Source organism: Pelophylax lessonae, assembly GCF_965119305.1.
Source record: "Pelophylax lessonae genome assembly, chromosome: 1".
In the NCBI taxonomy this organism is placed as follows: Eukaryota; Metazoa; Chordata; class Amphibia; order Anura; family Ranidae; genus Pelophylax; species Pelophylax lessonae.
This window is the reverse complement of record NC_138768.1, coordinates 429,927,011-429,949,445: the sequence shown is the minus strand read 5'-3', so window position 1 is coordinate 429,949,445 and position 22,435 is coordinate 429,927,011. Positions and strand designations below refer to the sequence as shown.

Below are 22,435 nucleotides of genomic sequence, written 5' to 3'. Positions count from 1 at the left end.
TAACTCTTTTTATTAAAAATTACTTTTCCTTTTCAATCTGCAGATTTATAATTTTCTGTAAAATTCAATACAATTTGACAGCCTAGAGGCATTATGTACATAGATGATGTATTGGCTCAGTAATCCAGAAGGAGCTGGCAGAAAAATCCAGCATAAAATAATACCTAATCTGGTGTGTATTTATACTTATTGATGCATGCAAGGCATATTCACATAATTTCATTCTATTATTTAGAACAATGAATTATTCTAGCCGTTAGGCTGAAATTATGCGCATATGTGTAAAATTATGCCAGTATGCGTCTCTCTGAACACATTTTTTTTTTATGCCCCTAAAAACTACTCTAAAATACAAATATAAACGGCACAATGTGTATGAACACATTGACTAATACTGAGCTGTGTTCATAGGCATAAAAAAACAAATAATGCTTCTAAAAGCTGAATTTGTTTCTGACTGTGTGCATATACCTTTCAAGGTACGTTAGCATAGCTCCCCCATATGAAGTACATGGAACCAGATGCAAATGGACATCTGCCACTCTCTAACCACCATCTACATGGTCATTTATGATACAGGGTACACATAAGTCACCTCGTACTCCAAAGGTGTGCCTTATGTTGACAGGTTTTCCTGTAAGGAATGGGAACAACCAAAATTACCTTTGTTGTCCCCAAACGTTTTGCTGTATGTTACCCTTTTGAGGAGTCACTTTTAAAAAAGTGGACTAGTCCACTAGGAATCCCTGTCCTTTAAGGACCTGGCTGACAGGAAAGGGGAGGCTGTGGCACGCATCATGTTTACTATGGCTGCTTCGGTATTGTGGCCAGTCTTTGCTTCAGCCCTGGTGTCTCAGAACCTAACTAAATGGGTCAAGCTTTTGTGCCAGGCCCTGGGGAGTGAGCAGGTCCCCGCTGCTTACGTTGATTTAGCGGACTAGTTGATCCATGTGCTGCAGTTTATTTGTGATGCAGCTTTGGATACAGCTTCTATGCTGTCCAAACTTTGTTTTCAGCAGTGGTGATTAGGGCGCATGCTGTCGCTTAAGAATTGGTCCACAGACCAAGCCTCTAAGAAAGCTCTCATTAATCTGCCCTTTCAAGGCGATCACCTGTTTGGGGCTACCCTGGATGACATCATTAAGTGTATCACAGGGGGAAGACTACCTTCCTGCTACAGTCAAGGGAAGGAGCCCCATCGCAGAAGGGAGCTCTACTTCTCAGCCCATAGAAAATTATTTTGTATTTCTGGGATGGAGAATAAGGGAAATAGATCTTTTAAATCTTCCCTGGGAGGTTCCAAGCAATCTTGGTCTGGTAAGCCTAGAGCTAGCTTCTCCGGACCCGCAGACCAGACCCCTTCAGCATGAAGGCCTGCCCTCACCCATGATTGGGGTGGGGGGTGCAGCTTCACTGGTTTTTGGCCCAGTGGACTTCTTTTGTGAGTGTCAAGGAGATCCGCAAAATTTTTCTTTTAGGGGGTACCCAGAAAGGGGGGCAAAGTTTATTTTCAGTTTTTTTTAGGTCCGGAGTCTCCTTGTGCAGATTTAATTCCTGCAAAGGTTCAGGAGACGTCCGAACTACCTAAGGTCCCCCCTATCCCTGTCCAGGGAATTGATTTACCTAGATCTGATTTTTATTCTGACCAGGGTGGTCCTTCCTCTGGACAAATTTCAGGAACTACAGGCCGTGATTCACCGGCTGCTGTCACACAGACAGTTCTCTCCTGATTTGCATACACGTTCAGAGTCTGGAGGTATCTACTTTCAAGACAGATCTGTTTGCACAATCCTACATGCAGCTCCTTTAGCAGGTTCAACTCCACAGGAGGATCCCGAAGTTTGTGATGAGGTCACGGGGTCCTCTGACAGACGCCACAGGTGTCCAAGGGCCACGGTAAGACCAGTATTATCCTCGGCTCAGGCTTCTTCCACAGTTCCTGCGAGGAATCAAGAGCGAGAATCTTCCAATCATCCTGGTGGCTGTAAACATCCCTGAACACATTGACTAATACTGAGCTGTGTTCATAGGCATAAAAAACAAATAATGCTTCTAAAAGATTAATTTGTTTCTGACTGTGTGCATATACCTTGCAAGGTACGTTAGCATAGCTCCCCCATATGAAGTACATGGAACCAGATGCAAATTGACATATGGGGGCTTCCTCTCAGAGAAGACCAGTTGTCCCAAGGGCTAATCTACCATGCTGCTTTACAGTTGCTGATTTTAATGGTTTAGCTATTGAAAGCCAGGTACTGAGGGATAGAGGTTTGTCTGGATCAGTGATCCCTTCTATGGTGAAGGCAGGGAAGTCGTCTTCCAGCAAGATATACCATTGTACATGGAAAGCGTACATTTCTTGGTGTGATTCGATTGGCGCTCATCCTCGATCCTTTTTTTTGTGGCTCGGATCTTAACCTTTCTTCAACGGGGCGTTGATCAGAAGTTGACCTTGAGTACCATCAAGGGCCAGGTGTCTGCCTTGGCAATCTTCTTTCAGCGACCCCTAGTTACGCACTCTTTAGTTCGTACCTTAATTCAGGGTGTTCGACATGTGGCTCCACCTGTACGGTCTCATTTGCCATTATGGGATTTAAATTTAGTGCTTTCGGGTTCTCCAGAAACCTCCATTTGAGAATATTCGGGAGAGTTCCTTTTCTACGTTATCCCAGAAGGTGACATACTTGGTGGCTATTACCTCAGCCCACAGGGTATCGGAATTGGTGGCATTATCCTGCCGCAGTCCCTATTTCCAGTCCTTGTCCATCATTCCTACCCAAAGTTGTCTCTTCCATTTGAATGAGGACATTGTGTTGCCCTCCTTGTGTCCCAAGCCGGCTCATTACAAGGAATTTGCTTTGCATACCTTGGATGTGATTCGTGCGATTCGGGTGTATCTGGCAGCTACGGAGTCCTTTCGGAGGTCAAATTCGCTTTTTGTGGTACGGACAGACCTAGAAAAGGGCTGAACGCTTCTTCGGCTACCATCTCCATCCAGATGGATCAGACAGATGGTTACTCAGGCCTATTTCATTAAAGGTCAGGTTCCACCTTTCCCTGTCACTTCGCATTCTACTTGGGCGCTGAGTGCTTCTTGGGCCTTCTGTCATCAGGCATCAATATCGCAAGTTTGCAAGGCAGCCACTTGGTCGTTGGTGCATACCTTTAAAAAATTCTTTAAGGTAGATACTTTGGCATCTGCGGATGCTTCTTTTGGCAACAAAGTTTTGCAGGCTGCAGTTAGAGGGGCTGTTCCCTCTTGGGGGTGTTTTTCTTTAAACTTTATTTTTTTCGGACTGGTTCCTGTATTCTGGTTAAGGGCACTTATGTGTAGCTTGGGTTATTTTCCCCACCCCTCATTTTCAATGCCACTGTTTCTGGATGTCCCAGTAGTTATGATTTATGGAGCGCTGTGTCAGTCGATGAACGAAAGCGAAAATTGAATTTTTGTACTTACTGTAAAATCCATTTCTCTGAGTTTGATGGACACAGCATCCACCCCTCTAATGAGTTTTGATACTTGCAATGCTGCTTGCTACTAAACTGATTACCTAGAGCAGAGAGGGGGGTTTTATACCAAGCTGAGGATGGCCCATGGGCGTAGCCAGGTGTTTTTTGTTCTTCCTTGTCCTACTCCTGGAGGAGGCAATATAACACATTAGTTATGACGCTGTGTCCGTCAATTAACTCAGAGAATAGGATTTTACGGTAAGTACAAAAATCCAATTTTTTGGAAAATTAAAGAATGTGCAGGTTACTTGCACACACCTGCGGGTAACCTGTGCATGTTACTTCAAAACACAAACTTGATTGTGCTCCGTATATACAGGTAGAGAAAACCTGCTTACTTGGAGAGATCAACGGTCCCTGCCTTTAGATTATTTTTATCTGAAATTGATTCAGGAATGCAGCTTGATGGCATTATAACTCTGCCACACCTCATAGTTACAAGAAATCATTGACACGTGTGAGAAGTCATAGAATGAAAAAATGTCTGTTTTCTCAAACCTCATGCCATAGTGTCATAGTTGGAGCCATGGAAACTCTTTAAAGCCAGCTAATATAGTGCTAATACAATTGGCAATGTAAACCGTTTTTTCTATAGCATGTTCATACACAGATAGGGCTATAGGGTAATTGATGTATGTCATCAGACTCCTTTTTGGACTATAGTTGGATAAAAAATGTATGGAGAGCCATAAAATGTAGCAATGGAGAATACAAATAACCCAAATAGAAAATTGTTGTATTTCCACAGACATTCACATACTTTTCTAAAGGGAATTAAACCTTGTCTGGATTGCTGGATATAAACATAATTCTTCCTACTCTTTTGCAAGAAATTATTTTATTTTTGTTACTTTATTCCGTTCCAAAAGCAAGGTATACTTTCACCAACATTTTAAAGAAACAATGAATATCTCCTGCAACACAAATGAGAAATGCCTTTATTTATAAGTTTGCTTTTATTTTCTACTCTGCCTTCTTGCTTGGTATGGTGTCTACAATTATTGCTTTTACAAGCAAATTATACCAGACTATTTTTCTTACTTATAGTATATTTTTGTGCAAATTTGAAATCCTACAATGTCCTGTCATAGAACGTAATAGGGTTTCCAAACACATGTCCTAATCTACAGCCACTCATCATAATGAGCAGGCCAGGGGCAGGTGCAGGATTTTTAAGATTTTTAGTTTATTTAGGAGGTGTCTCTTGATGTAAGAAGGGAAGCCATACAATGACAAATTGTAAAAGCCATTGTTGGACAGAGCATCCAATATTGGCAGGCAAAATGTTTTGCACTGGCAGCTGTAAAGCATAGAACAACAAATGACTAAGCACTACTATCTATGAAAAGCCACCCAAAGTATTGTTGAAAAGTCCAAGGGGAGCAATATAAGTAGACTGGCAAAGTCTGGAAAAACCGTGTATGGCTCAGTAAACCCCAGTCCTAGCTGCTGTATGATAGGTATAAAGTGTATTTATAGCCAAAACCTTTTTCTAGCTTGGACAGTGCAGGAAAGGGTTAGAACACTTATAAGGTTTTTATTGTGATCTGTGTCCTGAATATATATGATTTATGGTCACACAGCACCTTTAAAATACAGAGACTCTTTCTTGCAAACCAAAGCTGCTGGCTTTCTGGATGATTAATAACAGAATACATATACTGTATATAATAACTTTTATTAAAAAAAAACAGTATGTGATTGCAGTAGCTAATCAGACTTATGGTTAATAAGTACAATGATGGTAATACCTCCTCTTGATCCAGTAAGCACATAATTTAGTAGTAAAAATAGCATGAATTCCTTTGGGAGTAAAGGTTTGATTGCACCATAACATTTATATGGCAGTTACCATAGGAATACATCTTCTAGTTCCACTGTAGTAATGAGGAAGGACGAGAAGAATTATTAAGCAATGCTCCTCGTCCTCGGGGAGAGCAACTAAGGTTAATTGAATAATGTGTTGCGTGTGTTTGAACTTCTGCCTTACATACTATATAATATTTGCTATTAATAGGTGATCATACGTACATGCTGTCCTTTTAAAAGAATGCGTTAATACTGTATATTTATAAATGTATTTCAACTACTAATGTTTACTAAGAACTCTCAAAATGTCTTTTAGTGTGTCTTAAGTTGGCCATAGATGGGTCAAATTTTCGATCCATGTGTGGCTGCTTCCGTTTAACAGAGGTCAATCTAACAATGACTTAGCAAGGAGGATTCCTCTATCCACCTAGATTGTGGATCTTGATCCATCTATGGCCAGCCTTAAAGCGGACTTCCGGCCACAAAATCTTTACTTTAGCTTTTATGGCATCCACTTCCTTATTGTCCCCTGTAAAAGAATTGGATATTCCCGGCTTTTTTTTTTTTTTACTTGCCTTATTTCAGAAGATAATATACTCACCTTTACTTCCACTTCCTCGGCTGCGGCCTGCGCCGTCACTTCCTGTCCCGCAATGCGTCCTGGGAGCTCTTACTCGTCGCTCCCAGGATGCAATGGGCAATGACGTAGGCGGCCGGCCGCTCCTCTCATCGCGTTATTTCCAAACAGGAAATGACGCGATGTTAGGCGGAGCCCAGTGCAGATGGCGCCATATTTAAAGAAGTTTAAAAAGCTTATTGATCTTCCGGGAGGCGGAGAATGGCTTTATAGGGGCGGCAACTTCCTCCACGCTACTGTCCCTATGGAAACACATACTATGCCGATCGCATAGTACTGGGCATGCGTGAGATTTCGCGCTGGATTCACCGGCCTCCTCCCTCTAGAAGCAGGAAGCAGGGCAGACATTTCCCCACTGCGGACTCGGCTAACCCGGACAAAATGGCGGCGCTCTGCACAGATTATATAAAGTAAGATTTTATGATTGCCTAACTCTTATTTAACTGTATAAAACAGGATTAGCGGATATATAAAGGTCGGTGGGTCACTGTTTGGGGGGTATTTAAAAAAAAAAAAGATTCTGTGGCCGGAACTCCGCTTTAAGCCGGCCAAACGTAGAAATGTATCCGGTCCCTGCTGAACTGGCTGATTTGGGCAGGCCGCATGGACTGGACAGGCCGGTTGACTTGTGTACAGCCAGCCTGTTGGGTTTTTCCTGCTGACTATACCTGGCAGCAATGATCATTGTATTCTGTCAGTGGGACAACTGTCAGAGTACAATACCAAAGTGGGAGCGATTACCCCATACACATCCACCCGCTGTTTGAAAGAAAAAAAATGCATGGGCTGCCTTAAGATTTTTCTTCTCTATAGGAAATTAAGTGCAAGTGCCTTCCCTTTAAAAGTGCTCCTGACAGATGTTCAGGTTTTTACCCAACTATGCAAACCTTAGAAAAGGTTTGCGAGAAGCATGCTGTTTAAGTCTGACTTCTCTAAACGTTGCAGAAAAGAGCATCAAGACACAGTACTTTGTGCTGTGCCATTCATTTAGTGTAAGAGGGGGTAATGCATTCACACTGCAGCTCTCCATAACATACATGTCTTGCGCTATAGTGTACTGCATTAAAAAAAAAAAGTTAATTTTTCTTCTATTTTCATGGATTAGCAACCTATTCTAAAGGAATGGGCTTTTTTTATTGCAGCGCATATTAATGCAAAAAATACTACATTAACCGCAAACGTCTGAAGGGGCCCTCCATGTTTTAAAATTTAAAAAAAAAGTATTTTCTTTTATAGTTTGTACATTAAGAAATTTGTTTTGTGGTACTACATATGTAATGAACAGAAATGAGACCTGAGATTATGCAATTGCATTCAATTATCTCATCTCTGCAGTCATCTATGGATACCACTACCTGAGAAATCTCTAGGGAAGAAAAAATTAGACATCTTCCCTCTTTACAGCATGGACACGAATACTCTGGGGACCTTAACGTTTGTTTATGTACAAAGCTGAATCAAGACATGTTTACTTGGTAGCATTGTACCTGCAAATCCATCCAAAATCCAAATAATGTCTATAGCTGATTTCCCTGTTCCCCTCCAGTGTTCATTTCATCAACAAAATGACCACTATTTCAGTCAACTAAAGTAAGACTAAAATAAAAACAATTTAGATGACTAAAATGGCATTTAAGTCAAAAGTCTATGACTAAAACTAAATTTAAATTTGATGTCAAAATTAACACTGGTTATACACTATATCACAATGGCTAAATGTGTGTCTGTAGTGCATGTTCAAACCTTGATACCATAACTAATGTTATTAGATTTTTACTCCAGGAGTATATAATGAGTTTGACAATTCTTGCGAAATGCTTAAATAATGCGTTACAATTTAACTAAACCCATTCGATTTTAGTCACCTATACTGTACTGGAGATTTTAGTTGACTAAAATATGACCAAAACTAAAACAATTCAGATGACTAAAATTTGACTAAATCTAAAATTGCATTTCAGCCAAAAGGCTAGGACTAAAACTAAATCAAAATTTGACAATAAAAATTAACACTTTTTCACTCTTTTGAAAGTCATCCAGTCAGGTCTGATAGCTAGTGGTTCCATCACTGAATCCTGCCAGGACCTTCTGAAGCCAACGAGACTATTTTTTAAAACAGCACTTTTAAACTAGTGCTGGTTTAAAATGACACATGAGATTAAAGTGGTCAAGTAAAACCCATATCTCAAAAACTGAAAGGGGTTCGATGTAAATTTTTTGAAGATTTTATACTTCTATTTTTCTTTCCTATTTTGTGTTTTTAAGACATATCCAATCATTGTTGTTTTCTTTCCACAGATGTCATGGCAGCCTCAGTATCGAAGCTCAAAGTATCGACATGTATTTGGAAAGCCTGCAAACAAAGAGAACTGTTTTGACAATGTGCCTATCACAAGAAGTGTACACGACAACCATTTTTGTGCTGTAAATCCAATTTTTATTGCTGTAGTGACGGAATGTGCGGGTGGAGGAGCCTTTATTGTAATTCCTATACACCAGGTAAGAAAAACCTTTCATAAGTGATGGAACTACTGACAATGCTTCTACTCTGGGATTGTGGCCCCTTTACACAAGATTCCTGAAAAGGGGGACCATTTTCATTCTCCCCTGAGGTCATCTGTTGTCTCTTCCTCTCATACCATAGCCAACAGCATTCTTTTTTATTAGAAAAATGTTTTGACATATTAGATTTGTCTTTTTATGCATTTACAATTGTAAAATGAAGTGTTAAAACTCGTTTAGCTGTACTTCTCCTATGGATCACATTGCCTAAACCGGCACCTGGCTCAGCCTCTCAGTGAGCCTCTAAAAGCCTGAGCCGGCTACTCCCGCCCTATCCACAGCCCAGCGCTCCAGAGAAGAGAGCTGCTGACTGACCATCACTAGCTCTCTGCTCAGGGAACCCTGAAAACCGAGCGATCGGCGCTGTTTGATTGCTCAGTTCTCAGTGTTGGAGCTGGCGTGGGACAGATGCAGCACTGAACCAATGCTGCATCCACCTAGGCAAGTATGATTTAAAAAAAAAAAAAAAAAAGATTCCAATACTTCTCTTTTAAGCAATTCTTAAATTCTCTGTCAGTGTCTGGTTCTTTTGCCCACAGTGTTCATCTGATTTTTTTATGCTTAGGCCGCATATAGATGATATGATTTTCACATTCAGTGTTGATGGTGGAATGCCCCCCACTGTGCTATTGTATTCTGCCAGCAGGGAGCATTACCCGCCGGCAGAATACAATGGCTACTGCTAGCGCTTATAGCCTATAGCTATGAAAATTATTCTGTGAATGGACAGGGAAAACGAGAGGTGGACATGACAATGGGTTTTAAAGTGGATGTAAGCTTCTGAAAAATGGAACAAACCATATCCATATCCCCATAGTAAATGTACTTTCCACAGTCCATAGCGCCTAATATGTACCCTGGCTGATCTATCCTTCCTTCAATCTGCATCTATCACTTCTCACAATTTTCTCTGACACCAAGCAATCTATGGTGATGGCTCCGCCCTCCTCTGTAGCACACAGCAGGTGGTTGGCATTCTCATGTGTGTTTATCAGTGAGACAGGGTAGAGGGGGGTTTGTCCATCCCCTCCACTCAGACATCAGATTACACTCAGCTATGTGCTGTGCAGTGTGTGATGTTTGATCCCCACGCCCTACCTCCTGGAAGCTCAGAAATATGATTTGCCCTGTGTACTTTGAAAGGCCCTGTAGGAGACAGGGCTTCAGGTAAACAGGTACAGCTTATTTGCTTCATCACTGTACATCACTGGAGGCTGGTCACTTCAGTGGGCTTGTGTAAGGGTTTATTATCACTTTAACTATTTGTAACCCAGCAGAATTAAAAAAAATGTTTTCTTCCTTCAGTTCTTCTTTAACAATGGATTCCTTTTCCCATTAAATTTAACTATGCCCACTTTTATTTGCCCTAGATCATTGATAGAACTTATCCAGGAGCTGCAGCCTATGCTAGTTGACATACAGTATCTCACAAAATTGAGCTTAACCCTCACATTTTTGTAAATACTTTATTATATCTTTTCATGTGACAGTAGTAAGTGTACAGCTTGTATAACAGTGTAAATCTGCTGTCCCCTCAAAATAACTCAACCCACAGCCATTAATGTCTAAACTGCTGGCAACAAAAGTGAGTACACCCCCAAGTGACAATGTCCAAATTGGGCCCAATTAGCCAATTTTCCCTCCCCAGTGTCCTTTGACTTGTTAGTGTTACAAGGTCTCAGGTGTGAATAGGAAGCAGGTGTGTTAAATTTGGTGTTATCGCTCTCACTCTCTCATACTGGTCACTGGAAATTCAACATGGCACCTCATGGCAAGGAACTCTCTGAGGATCTGAAAAAAAGAATTGTTGCTCTACATAAAGATGGCCTAGGCTATAAGAAGATTGCCAAGACCCTGAAACTGAGCTTCAGAGCAGTGACCAAGACCATACAGTTGTTTAATAGGACAGGTTCCACTCAGAACAGTCCTCGCCATGGTCGACCAAAGAAGTTGAATGCACATGTCCAGTGTCCTATCCAGAGGTTGTCGTTGGGGAAATTGACGTATGAGTGCTGCCAGCATTGCTGCAGAGGTTGAAGGGGTGGGGTTCAGCCTGTCAGTGCTCAGACCATATGCCGCACACTGCATCAAATTGGTCTGCATGGCTGCTGTTCGTGAAGGAAGCCTCTTCTAAAGATGATGCACATGAAAGCCCGCAAACAGTTTGCTGAAGACAAGCAGACTAAGGACATGTATTACTGGAGCCATGTCCTTTGGTCTGATGAGACCAAGAAAAACTTATTTGGTTCAGATGGTGTCAAGCGTGTGTGGCAGCAACCAGGTGAGGAATACAAAGACAAGTGTGTCTTGCCTACAGTCAAGCATGGTGGTGGGAGTGTCAGGGTCTGGGGCTGCTTGACTGCTGCCGGAACTGGGGAGCTATAGTTCATTGAGGGAACCATAAATGCCAACACGTACTGTGACATACTGAAGCAGAGCATGATCCCCTCCCTTCAGAGACTGCACTGCAGGGCAGTATTCCAACATAACATAACCCCAAACACACCTCCAAGACCACCACTGCCTTGCTAAAGAAGCTGAGGGTAAAGGTGATGGATTGGCCAAGCATGTCTAAAGACCTAAACCCTATTGAACATCTGTGGGGCATCCTCAAATGGAAAGTGGAGGAGCGCAAGGTCTCTAACATCCACCAGCTCTGCGATGTTGTCATGGAGGAGTGGAAGAGGACTCCAGTGGCAACCTGTGAAGCTCTGGTAAACTCCATGCCCAAGAGGGTTAAGGAAGGCAGTGCTGGAAAATAATGGTGGCCACACAAAATATTGACACTTTGGGCCCAGTTTTGACATTGTCACTTAGGGGTGTACTCACTTTTGTTGCCAGCAGTTTTTAGCCATTAATGGCTGTGTGCGGAGTTATTTTGAGGGGACAACAGATTTACACTGTTATACAAGCTGTACATTCACTACTTTACATTATAGCAAAGTGTAATTTCTTCAGTGTTGTCACATGAAAAGATATAAAAAATATTTACAAAAATGCGAGGGGTGTACTCACTTTTGTGAGGTGCTTTAGGCTTTTGTTGTACTGATTTCATTAACTGTAAAAGACAGAGAAAGCAAAAACAAACAGTTGTAACCGCTCTCTAGTTGTATGACTTTCATTTGAAAGGTGCCAACATTTCTGATAAATCCATTAAAACAACACAGCTGCATGTTTTTTGAAAACATTTTTTTATGACAGATGCATTTTGTTTGCATAGCCTAAAACTGTGTCATAAATGTTAACTATGACTTATGCTATTGCTACTGCATTTAGCTAGGATGTAGACAGTTCAATGTATTTTTGCCTCTCAGTGACACAATAAATCCAAAGTCCGATAATAAGGAACTGAAATCTTATTTGCTACATTGGGTTCTTTGGTCATTATCATTCTTCTTTGCAGTGTGCTGAAAAAGCACAAGCTGAAATATGCGCAACGGCTGGACACTTTTTTCCTAAAAACACAGGAATTTTTCATTAATTTCCCTGAGTGCATATGATCCTAAATGCAGAGCACCACTTGGTTTATTGTCCAGCCACCGTGTATTTCTGTCACAGCTGTAGCTGACAGCATGGCTAGACACTACAGCTGTGCATCTCGGGGGCCCAAAAACATTGGGATTTCATGGTGATGGGCCAACCCAACCATGTCATGTGCATGTAGCTTTAGTGAACTGAAAAAATATTTGTTGATCATAAAGGATAGTGGTTAAATGGAAGTACTTCTTACATTATGCTTTGTACCCTGATCTCTTAGAAAGATCGGGTATGTGAAGGTTTTGATGGTGTTATATGTAACTGTAGGCCTAAAAAAGCTTTGAAATCCTTAAACCCAGAAAATTCTTCCTTTCCTGGCGGTGCTTTATATCAGATTGCCATAATTTGTTGTGCATATAGTAATTAAATATTTTTAAATTAAGCGTGTAACCCTGTATAAAATGTTCTTAAATGCACAACAAATTGCTGCTCTGGTCAGAAGGCCCAGCCATATTCTTCACTCTCAAAGACCTCTTGCAAACTACATTGCAGTCGAACTAGAACTCCTGGATTGGACCCACCCTATGACAAGAAAAAGAAGGTGCAGGAGCTAAATGATGAGATCGCAACTCTGCTCCTTCCTTCTCCCAGAAATCTCACAGCCTTAAGACAACACTGCAATAAAGCCCAGTTGGCTCCCAATCCTGTCTTTCCCACTCCTTGGCTGAGTACTGTTGTGTAACGGACTACTGGAGGCCCATATCAAAATAGATTCAGGATTTAACGTATATGTAAACCCTCACCTTGTAGAATAACCCATTCTGTATAAAATAGAAATGCAAGGCAAAACATTTGTGTGTACTTTTTTTTTAAGTTTTCACATGATCTCGGTTCTCAGCTACCTAAGGAGATTAGAGAGCTGGAGGTGGAGATTTTGAGGGCTGTTTGTCAGCAGGAGGCAGAGAAACAGCAGTTCACAGATCTTCCCTGTGATTGGCTGTGCAGGGAGGGGCGTGTCAACACAAGTCTGACCATTAGAGTTCAGGCAGTCTGAGCTCCCAGCACAGCCAGAAAGCTGACCACATTGCGATGGATGTGCTTCTTTGCTTAGCATGGTTAGTTTCAAACAGGAAAGCAGGGGATTTCACACAAAGGAACCAAAGCAGAGATTGCAATCGCAGGAGTGCAGCTCGTTGTTGACTGATATTACAGATCTGGTCTAGGCTCTGAAAAGATCTCAAACATATGCTCTGGATCCACCCAAATGCCTAGATCGGTAGCTGACTCAGCCTCTCAGCCAGCTGAGTACTGGAGGAGCAGAGCAGAGAGCCAGTGACTTGACAGTCACCAGATCCCTGCAGGTTGAAGACCGAGAACTGTGTTACATACGTAGTCAGGTTGAAAAAAGTCAAGTCCATCTAGTTCAACCAAAAATAAATAAATCATACAATCCCATATACACAATCCTTTACCCACAGTTGATCCAGAGGAAGATGAAAAACCCCAGAAAAGCATGATCCAATTTGCTACAGCAGGGAAAAAAAATTATTTCAGGATCCCCCGAGAGGCAATCAAATTTTCCCAGGATCAATTTGCCAATCAGCTGTGTTTAATTGCTCAGTGCCTGGTCTTGGAGTTGGTGAGGAAAAGCTGCAGCTGAGATCGATGCTGCAGGCATCTAGGTGAGTATGACTGTTCTGAATGTATTTTAAAGCCTCACTTCCCTTTTAAACACACCGCAAAATATGTGAAAGCAGTGATCACAGCTCCTTCCCTTTTTATGTTCATATAGGGCCATACAGAGATTCAATGGAAGAGAGAAAATGGGAAGCAGCTGCTTCCTCTCCAGAAAAACATAATGCTTTGCAAAACCAGTGTCATATGTGTACTTGTATTTAAAGTTTATTTTACGCTACTAAAAAAATTATTAGAACTTCCTCCCCTACAGTTATACTAATAGTGGCCATAAACTATACGAAATATCGTCTGAAATTTGGTCATTGGGACAGTTCGTTCATTTTTCGGCCAATTATTGGGCACAAATTGGTAATAGGTTGTGATGTTTTTGAGCCAAAAAAGCGGACACGTTTCGAAATTTTCTGTTGAACGAACAATTAATTCAAAGGTTAATATGTTTCCCGTCCAAAACAGTTTGCACTGGGTATATGTGAAAAAAACGTACAAAAAATTGATTTGTTTATGTCCCTTGAACAATTTATCGGTCATTACATGATTGCACGATCATCTGCTCTCACAGCCGAGTGTTCGTTTTTCGAAAATGAGTTTGAACGATTTTTCCTATATGACCTGCTTAACTCTCAAATTTACCTTCCCCAGTTTCATCACTGCAGCCAAAAAAAAAACTCTTCTATGACTTCCTATGCTGAGGCAGTGCTATTATTCCTAGATATTGGAAGACTACCAAAATTCCATCACCTATGACTGAGTAACGGTACTATGCCACATGGTGGGGATGGAATAATTGGTAGCTCAAGACCACAACACATATGTCTCAATCATGAACAAGTGGACTACCTGGATCATCTTCATGGGCTCAGAAGAGTTTGGGACTCTGACAGTAGCCTACCAATCTGCCATTTTTCCTAATTCGCCACTTTATAATGAATTTTTGCTCATAATATTTTGAACCATTCTTTAGATAGGAGTCTCCTTCCCCTTCCTCATCTACCTACTTTATTACCCTTTGTAAACCCCCCCCCCCCATTTCTCTATTGTTGCAGTAGCCATAATGTATTCAATCAGTCATCAATTCATCAACATTTAGATTCCAGTTCCTGATGGATTGTGTATTTTACACTTGGTTTATATACTTACCAAGTACCACAATAATGTACTACATAGCTTCATATTGCACATGCCCTCCTGTATGAAATTGTATTATCTTGAATAGTGGCTCCTTTTGAATGAGCCTCCGCTATGTGTGGGGCGGGGGGGTGGTAGGGGGGTAGGCCCTAGGCCCTGCTTAGTGTAATGTTTGCTCTGCACTGCCTCGCTGCCAGGGACACTCATTTCCTGGGGATAGAACCTTCAAAAAAGGGATTGCCCCTAGGAAATGTATATCAATTGTATCCTTTCTCTAGAGCTCAGTTAAAAGCCCAATAAATGTAAAAGGTTGTGTTTTCCTGCAGCATATACAGTATTTGTCTAAGTATTTCCGTTGACAGTCTTCTTCTCTAGCCTATTTGTAGTAACACTGAACAGCCAAGAATTTGCTTTCTCCGAAAAAAAGATGATTGGGCAGGTAAGAAAACCTTCCCAAATGCACTATTGCCCGTCAAAGGCTTCTCTGACCTTGCCATATGTAATGACTAGGCTCTTATGGGGACAACATTTCCCAGGAGGTTTAGTGTTTATGGCAGGCTTTTGTTTTTTGAATTCCGAAGACACTGAGGTGAAGATAGGAATCGTTTAATAACTTTTAAATGTATCTATACCCAAAACCTTTTTCTGTTAGTTTTGGTTAGAGCGGGGAAAAGTTAGAACCGTCAGGTCTTTCTGCTATCCAGAGCTGCGTTACAGAGATTTCTCTTCACGTCTTGTTCTGAGAACAATGTTTTACCACACAGCACTTGGGGAAAAATCTGCAACAGGGACACAGAAAATAAAGCTGCCTATACATTTGGTAGGTTCAGCATTGACCAGATGAATTTCGATCTGTATGAGGGCACTGTGGTTGAACAGAAGTCGATCTACCAATCGACTTCTGTTCAATTGCCCTGTTGGATTTTCGCCTCGGAATTAGTGCTGCAGGACTGATCTGTGTATACTGATGGTGAGAAAGTCTGTCCGCAGTCAGAATACAAAAGACACAGTGAGGAGGATTCCCCCATCTAGCTCAAATGTGTGGATGGGTGAAACAAGTTGTTTTTTTTTCGCTCATAAAAAGCTGACAGATTCTAGCATTCCCCTACTCAACCTAAAGCGGTTGTAAACTGCTGGAGGTTTGTTTTTGTTTTCCCTTATCCTGCAAGGTAATGTCATAATGTGCTAGTATGCATTGCATGTTAAACTTACCTTAAAACAAAGATCTTCAAGTGCCAAGATGTCAGCATTGCAGGCACTCCCCCCTTCACCCGTCTTGGTTCCGGGTTTGCGGACTCCAGCTCTGTGACTGGCAGGAGCCACGATGACGTCACTCCACCACTGTTTACAGCACAGGGCTCTAAAGGAACAGCACAGGGGGCCGTTCCTTCAGAATGCATGTACCAGTGATGTCACTGGCTGCATGTACAGTAAATATCTTCTAAACGGTGCCCGTTTAGGAGATATTTACACTACCTATAGGTAAGCCTTATTATAGGCTTACCTATAGGTAAAAGTTAGTGATGAAACTTTACCACCTCTTTAAATAGTTTTTACTTTGGTCTGTGTTGCTGTCGGAAAGATTTCCTTGTCACTTTCTGTCCTGAGGGCAACATTTTTAACAAATAAGAATTATACCCCACTGTATCCATAACTGTAAAAAAAGACATACTTTGCCAAGCAAGCAGAAGAAAGTTGTGGAGCACTGGATCTCTAAATGCTGTAGTTTTCAGTTAGGTCTTCAGCCCCATTCATACCTGTCCCCAAGCTCGAAGCTCCAAATTCTCAACATACAAAATCCCATGGTTTTCAGCTGTGCCTGTACAAGCTTTAAGCATTTGGCCCCAATAGACATTGATGCGAGCTCCTGAAATTTGTGTTAAAATGCCCTTGTCATGCGTTTGTATTCTATAGTAGCTAGCTCTTCATTTGTTAAAAAATAATTTAAAAAAAACTTTGATGCCTGCAAAAATGCCTGTACAAACACACAAAAAAAGCTTGAATTGACTAAAGGCACTCAGCTCAAATGTGAATGCATTAGGCCAACCATACACTGTTCGAATCTCGGCCGGTTTAGCAGGAAGCGGCCATGATTCAAACCGTTAATGGGCCGGCTGAATGTATAAAGTCAATCAGCTTGGGTACAATTCGTAGGAGGCAAGTGAAAATTGTGTTTGGGACTTTGAATATGCCTCTGTGAACACACAAAATGCTATCTACAAAATACATTACAACAGTGGGCGTTTTTAAAGCCTATGAGAAGGTCGAAGCGTTTCGCGGGTAATCCGCTTCTTCAAGACCAGCTAAGTTTAGCACATTAGAAGAGCCTATTCACAGCGTTAAAAACAATTCTACAAAAAGAATATTACACGTTGATCAGATATTGGTACGGGTCAAAACAGCTTATTTTCTGTAAAATATCCATATAGGTCTCAATACATGCCTCATGTATAATACTATGGGGGAAGAAAAACAACCCCCTGATAATCGACCTTTAAGGATAGGAAGCCACAACAGTAACGTCAAAGAGGTCCCCCCCCGCCCACCCCTCACAGGGAGAAGACAATTGCTCAACAGGAGGTTTCCCCTGTCAAGACTGTCTGCGTTGATGGGGGAATCGTGCTTTTTTATTTTCTGCAACTCGTGACTGCAGGAAAGAAATTTGCACCATGTATGGCCTGCCTTAGGGAGTGAGGAGGGCTTGGTTATCCCTAAGAAGATCTCTCAGGAGTTGTAATTGCCAGTTGGTTCTTTGCTTGTGTAGGGACTTTGTGCACAAGGAAGAAAGCAGCAGCTGAGATCGTAGAATAGGATCCTGTTCTATAATCTTTGTTGTCTGTGTTGATAAAGCCCAAATGAAGCGGAACCAGTTGGATCCCCAAAACATGTTGGATTTTTTTGATACAAAAGTCTAAATTCAATTAAATCAGGACTTTATATGTTCTGCTTTTGCAACTTTCCTCCTTGCACACAAGCAAGGACAGGCTCAGTTACAGTCTATAATAACTTTTAAACAAGTGTCTCTTCATAATGATTGTCTAAATCTGCAGGTTAGGAAGAAAAAGAACCGTGGTACTGGCAGTTGAGTGGCTATTTTGGTTAAAAATGTAGTTTCGTTTTAGAAACTAGCTAATAATGACCGGAATTAAAAAAAAAAAAAAAAAAACGAGCTGCTGTATCCTTCTGTTTCTTTCAAAGCACGTTGGATCTCTGCATGCTCTGTTATGCAAGAGCATACCTCTGATTCATTGGCTTTGAATGCACATCAAAATCATTGCAGGCATAACGATAGTGTCGACATGCTGCACCCTTGATGCCTTTGTTTCAATCTGACATCTTCATACATTTCCTTGTAAACAGGAAGGCTTTATCACTGAATTATCACTCAATGTGAGAATCCTTACTACTTGCCCTCCAGAAAGTTTTACCCCCTTCATTACCAGGCCATTTTTTCCTCTTCGGCACTGCGCTACTTTAACCGGTTCCAGACCGCCCACCGCATATATATACTGCGGCAGGCTGGCCCTCCTGCGCGATCCAACTTAGGGCTATGTCAGTCACACGCCTGCAGCTAGGGGGCTTGCACCGTCGGCAGCGCACTTCCACCCCCCACTCGGCAGCGGGGACTCCGATGCACGGGGCAGGAGGCTCCGATTGCCACCTGGCACCCGCAATCGCTCCCCGCTGAAAGACCGTTCTTCTCTCTGGAATGATCATCGAGTGCCTGTGATCCTTCTATATAGGATCACAGGTCTCTATGATCATTTCACAAGCCCATCACCCCCATAGGCTCACACTTAACCCTTTGGTCACCCACAGTGTTAACCCCTTCCCTACCAGTGTCATTATTACAGTAACAGTGCATATGTTTAGCACTGATTACTGTAGTAATGTCACTGGTCCCCCCAAAAGTGTTAAAAACGTCAGGAGTCCGATCTGTCCGCCGCAATGTTACAGTCCCGCTAAAAATCGCAGATCGCCGCCATTACTAGTAAAAAAAAAAACAATAAAAATTACATAAATCTTTCCAGTAGTTAGTAGACGCGATAGCTTTTGCGCAAACCAATTAAAATACGCTTATTGCGATTTTTTTTTTTTTTATTGATTTTTTTACCAAAAATATGTAGCAGAAAACAAATTGGCCTAAAATGTTAAAAAAATTTATTTTTATTTATTTTTTTTGGGAATGTTTTGAAGCAGAAAGTGAAAAATAGTGTGGGTTTTTTTTTTTTTTTTTTTCAGAATTGTAGCTATTTTTTTGTTTATAGTGCAAAAAATAAAAATCCCAGAGGTGATCAAATACTATCAAAAGAAAGCTCTATTTGTGGGAAAAAAAGGACATCAATTTTATTTGGGTACAGCGTCGCACGACCACGCAATTTTCCGTTAAAATAACGCAGTGCCGAATCGCAAAATATGGCCTGGTTATTAAGAGGGAAAATCATCCGGTCAATTTCATGGTCATGCAACACTGTACCCAAATTAAATGAATATCTTTTTTTTCCACACAAACAGAGCTTTCTTTTGGTGATATTTGATTACCACTGGGGTTTTTTTTTATTTTTATAAACTTAAAAAGACCAAAGATTTTGAAAAAAAAAAAAAAAACCTCAATATTCAATATTTTTTACTTTCTGCCATAAAACATATTCAATAAAAAAAAAAAATCTAATTTCTTCATTAATTGATGCCAGAATGTATTCTGCTGCATGTCTTTGCAAAAAAGAAAAACAATAAGTGTATATTGTTGGGTTTGTGGAAAGTTAGTGTCTACAAACTATGGAATATATACTGGAATTATTTTTTTATACTAGTAATGGCAGCGTTTAGCAACTTATAGCGGGCAATCTGATACTAGCTGATGCTGACTGACACTGACATCAATAGTGACACTAATACAGTGATCATTGCTAATACAATACACGGTCACTGTACTAATGACACTGGCTGGGAAGGTGGTTCGCATCTAGTAGCTTGTTTTTTTTTTTTTTCCCTGCCTAGATCCATTGTCAGTGAACAGAGCTCTGTATTTTTTACAATTACAGAGCTCTGTTCTGCGAAACACTGAGCTGATCAGCAGGTCCTGGCAGTCAGTTGACCGGGACCTGCTGATCGGCTTGTGCTGTAACAAATAGCAGCACAGCGGGGCATGCGGATCACGTAATATGTATATGATATAGCGCAGAGTGCATGCACTGCTGCCCTAGATCTGAGTTAGGCGGTTGACAAGCAGGTAAAGTCTGTCAAAATTAGGTACTTCCCTTTTTAGGTGAAGTTCAGTAAGTTTTTTTTTTTTTGGGGGGGGGGGGGGAGGGAGGGAGAGAGTGTTTTTTTTTTTTGCTGTATGTGTACCATTGGCAACATTGCCTTTTTTTTTTTTTTGCCTGTCCCAAAGAACCAGCAGAAAGGTAAAGTAAGTTTTCCAGTGTAAAAGGAATTCCCAGCTTACAGTTGTCCCCAGAACAGGTATCCCCATTGGAAGATTTACTTTGATAATTTGTTCTGGGGAAACTCTAAGATTTCTCCCTTTCTTTCTCTGTGACAGCGATAACCAATAAAAATAGAAGGTTCAATCTCTCCAACGAGAACACAGCAGTAAAAACTGACTAAGGGCCTAACATAGCCTTCCTTGACCCATGTTCAGTGGAACTCTAGGGTTCCTTGAGCAATGAGCACTTTCTACCTCTCAGATAATGTATCACTAACAATGATCTTTCTAGCTATCTCTGAGAAGAATATCTTCTCAGTGACCATTACACTAATATACCATTAGCTGTAGATATAGTAAATATTAGAAAATATTATTTTAATGGTTTCTTAGTTTTAAAAAAAAGGTTTAGAGAGGCTGGTCTAACCTCTCCCCACTCTAAAAAAAGTTTTGTCTGGAGTTACTTTTACACCAAAACTTATAATGGGTACCGTATAGTCTATAAACAACTAATATAAAAAATGTGACATGAGCTAACTCTGAATAATATTTTTGATTGCAGTCGGGAAAACTTGATCCTCATTATCCCAAAGTTTGTGGTCACAGAGGGAATGTGCTGGACATCAAGTGGAACCCTTTTGATGACTACGTAATTGCTTCCTGCTCTGAGGATTCATCTGTAAGTCAATAACACAATATGCCTGGTTGTTTGAAATTGTTTTTAAAATAATTATAGTAGGCTAAATTTCATGCATACAGTTTTCATTTTAAACCACATGTAAATCATGTATATGGAAAGCCTCAAAAGCCGTTTAATTTTTACATGAAATATTCCTATTGTGCTTGCATAATAATGTTCATTGTTAAAGAAAAACACTGAACATAAAACAGTAAAATTACATTACAGACAGTATTCACAGCTAGAGATGGGCCGAACACCCAGGTTCAGTTTGCGCCAGAACTCCCAATCATTGCAAAAGTTCAGACCCGAACGTCTTTGTGACCCAAACTTTAAAAATCAAAAGTCCCCATTTTGAAGGCTTATGTGCAAGTCATTGGCCATAAAAAAAGGGTATGGGCCCGGCTACTGCCTTCGGGGACATGTACCAATGCAAAAAAAGTTCTAAAAATGTTTTTATTGATGCTTAAAGTGAAACAATAAAAAGGAAAAATTCCTTTAAATATAGTGCCTGGGGGGTCCCCTTAGTCTGCCTGTAAAGTGACGTACCATGTAAAGAATCTGCTGCAGCAAAACTGACATTTATAAAGGGAAAAAAATGACATTTAAATTGATTTTCCCTGCAAGCTTTCTTGATGAAAACAAGAATTGGCCTTGCTGTAAATAACTGAAATTTGATGCCCCTGTCAAACCGTTGCAAAAAAAATTATTTTTGGGTGTTGGTGGCGCCTTCCCACTATAACCCTCTGGAGGTACTCTTGATGAAAGCAAGAATAGGCCTTGCTGTAAAAAATTTTAATTTAATGCCCCTGTCACACAGTTGTGTAAAAATTGGTCTTTGGGAGTTGGTGGTGCCTTTACCCCGTAACCTTCTAGAGGCAGAATAAACCACTCTGGACTGCTCACTAGTGTCAGCTTGGATCATGGAGGATGCGGATGGTTTAGTAAGCCAGTCCACCACCTACTCTGCATGCTGCAGCTAGATAGCATACCAAACCTTACAAAACAGGCAAATGTGTGCCTTTGCGTGTTGACACAGACGCTGCTGGTCCCCTCATAGTGGCATATGAACGTCTGCCTCTCCTTGCTGGCCTCGCAGACATAAATGGTAGGGGGATGGGGGCTTTTAGCCTAAATTGAATAGAAATTGGTAAATGTTTATTTGGATGCACTTTATTGAATGAAAAGTGGTGTGTGTTTGGTGCACTGTAAATTGAGGACTGACGCTGACAGAAAGGTAAAAAGCTATGAAAAAAATAAAAAAGGAATGTCAGCGTCTAAAAAAAAAGTCAGATAAACTGTGGCTGACAATTTATAAAAAAAGGGGGCAGGCAGGGGACAAAACAAAAAAAAAAACCATGCAGCAACCAAAAAAAAAAAGTATATAGTACTAAATGTTATGTAATGCTGTGTTTAACACTGCACTACGCTAACTCACCACACTGACACTCCACTATACTCACACTCTATACTCGCACTATACTAACACTACGCTACCACTCTACACTCA

At 40.9% G+C, this 22,435-nt stretch overlaps 1 protein-coding gene across 1 annotated transcript in view; it reads left to right on the top strand.

Moving 5' to 3' along the window:
• The window catches only part of CORO2A (coronin 2A), a 237,248-nt gene that overhangs the window by 149,687 nt on the left and 65,126 nt on the right, over positions 1-22,435 (top strand). Inside the window, exons 2-3 of the mRNA XM_082263489.1 lie at positions 8,255-8,455; positions 20,809-20,925. Coding sequence (XP_082119615.1) covers positions 8,255-8,455; positions 20,809-20,925 — 318 coding nt within the window. The remainder of the gene's footprint in view (positions 1-8,254; positions 8,456-20,808; positions 20,926-22,435) is intronic.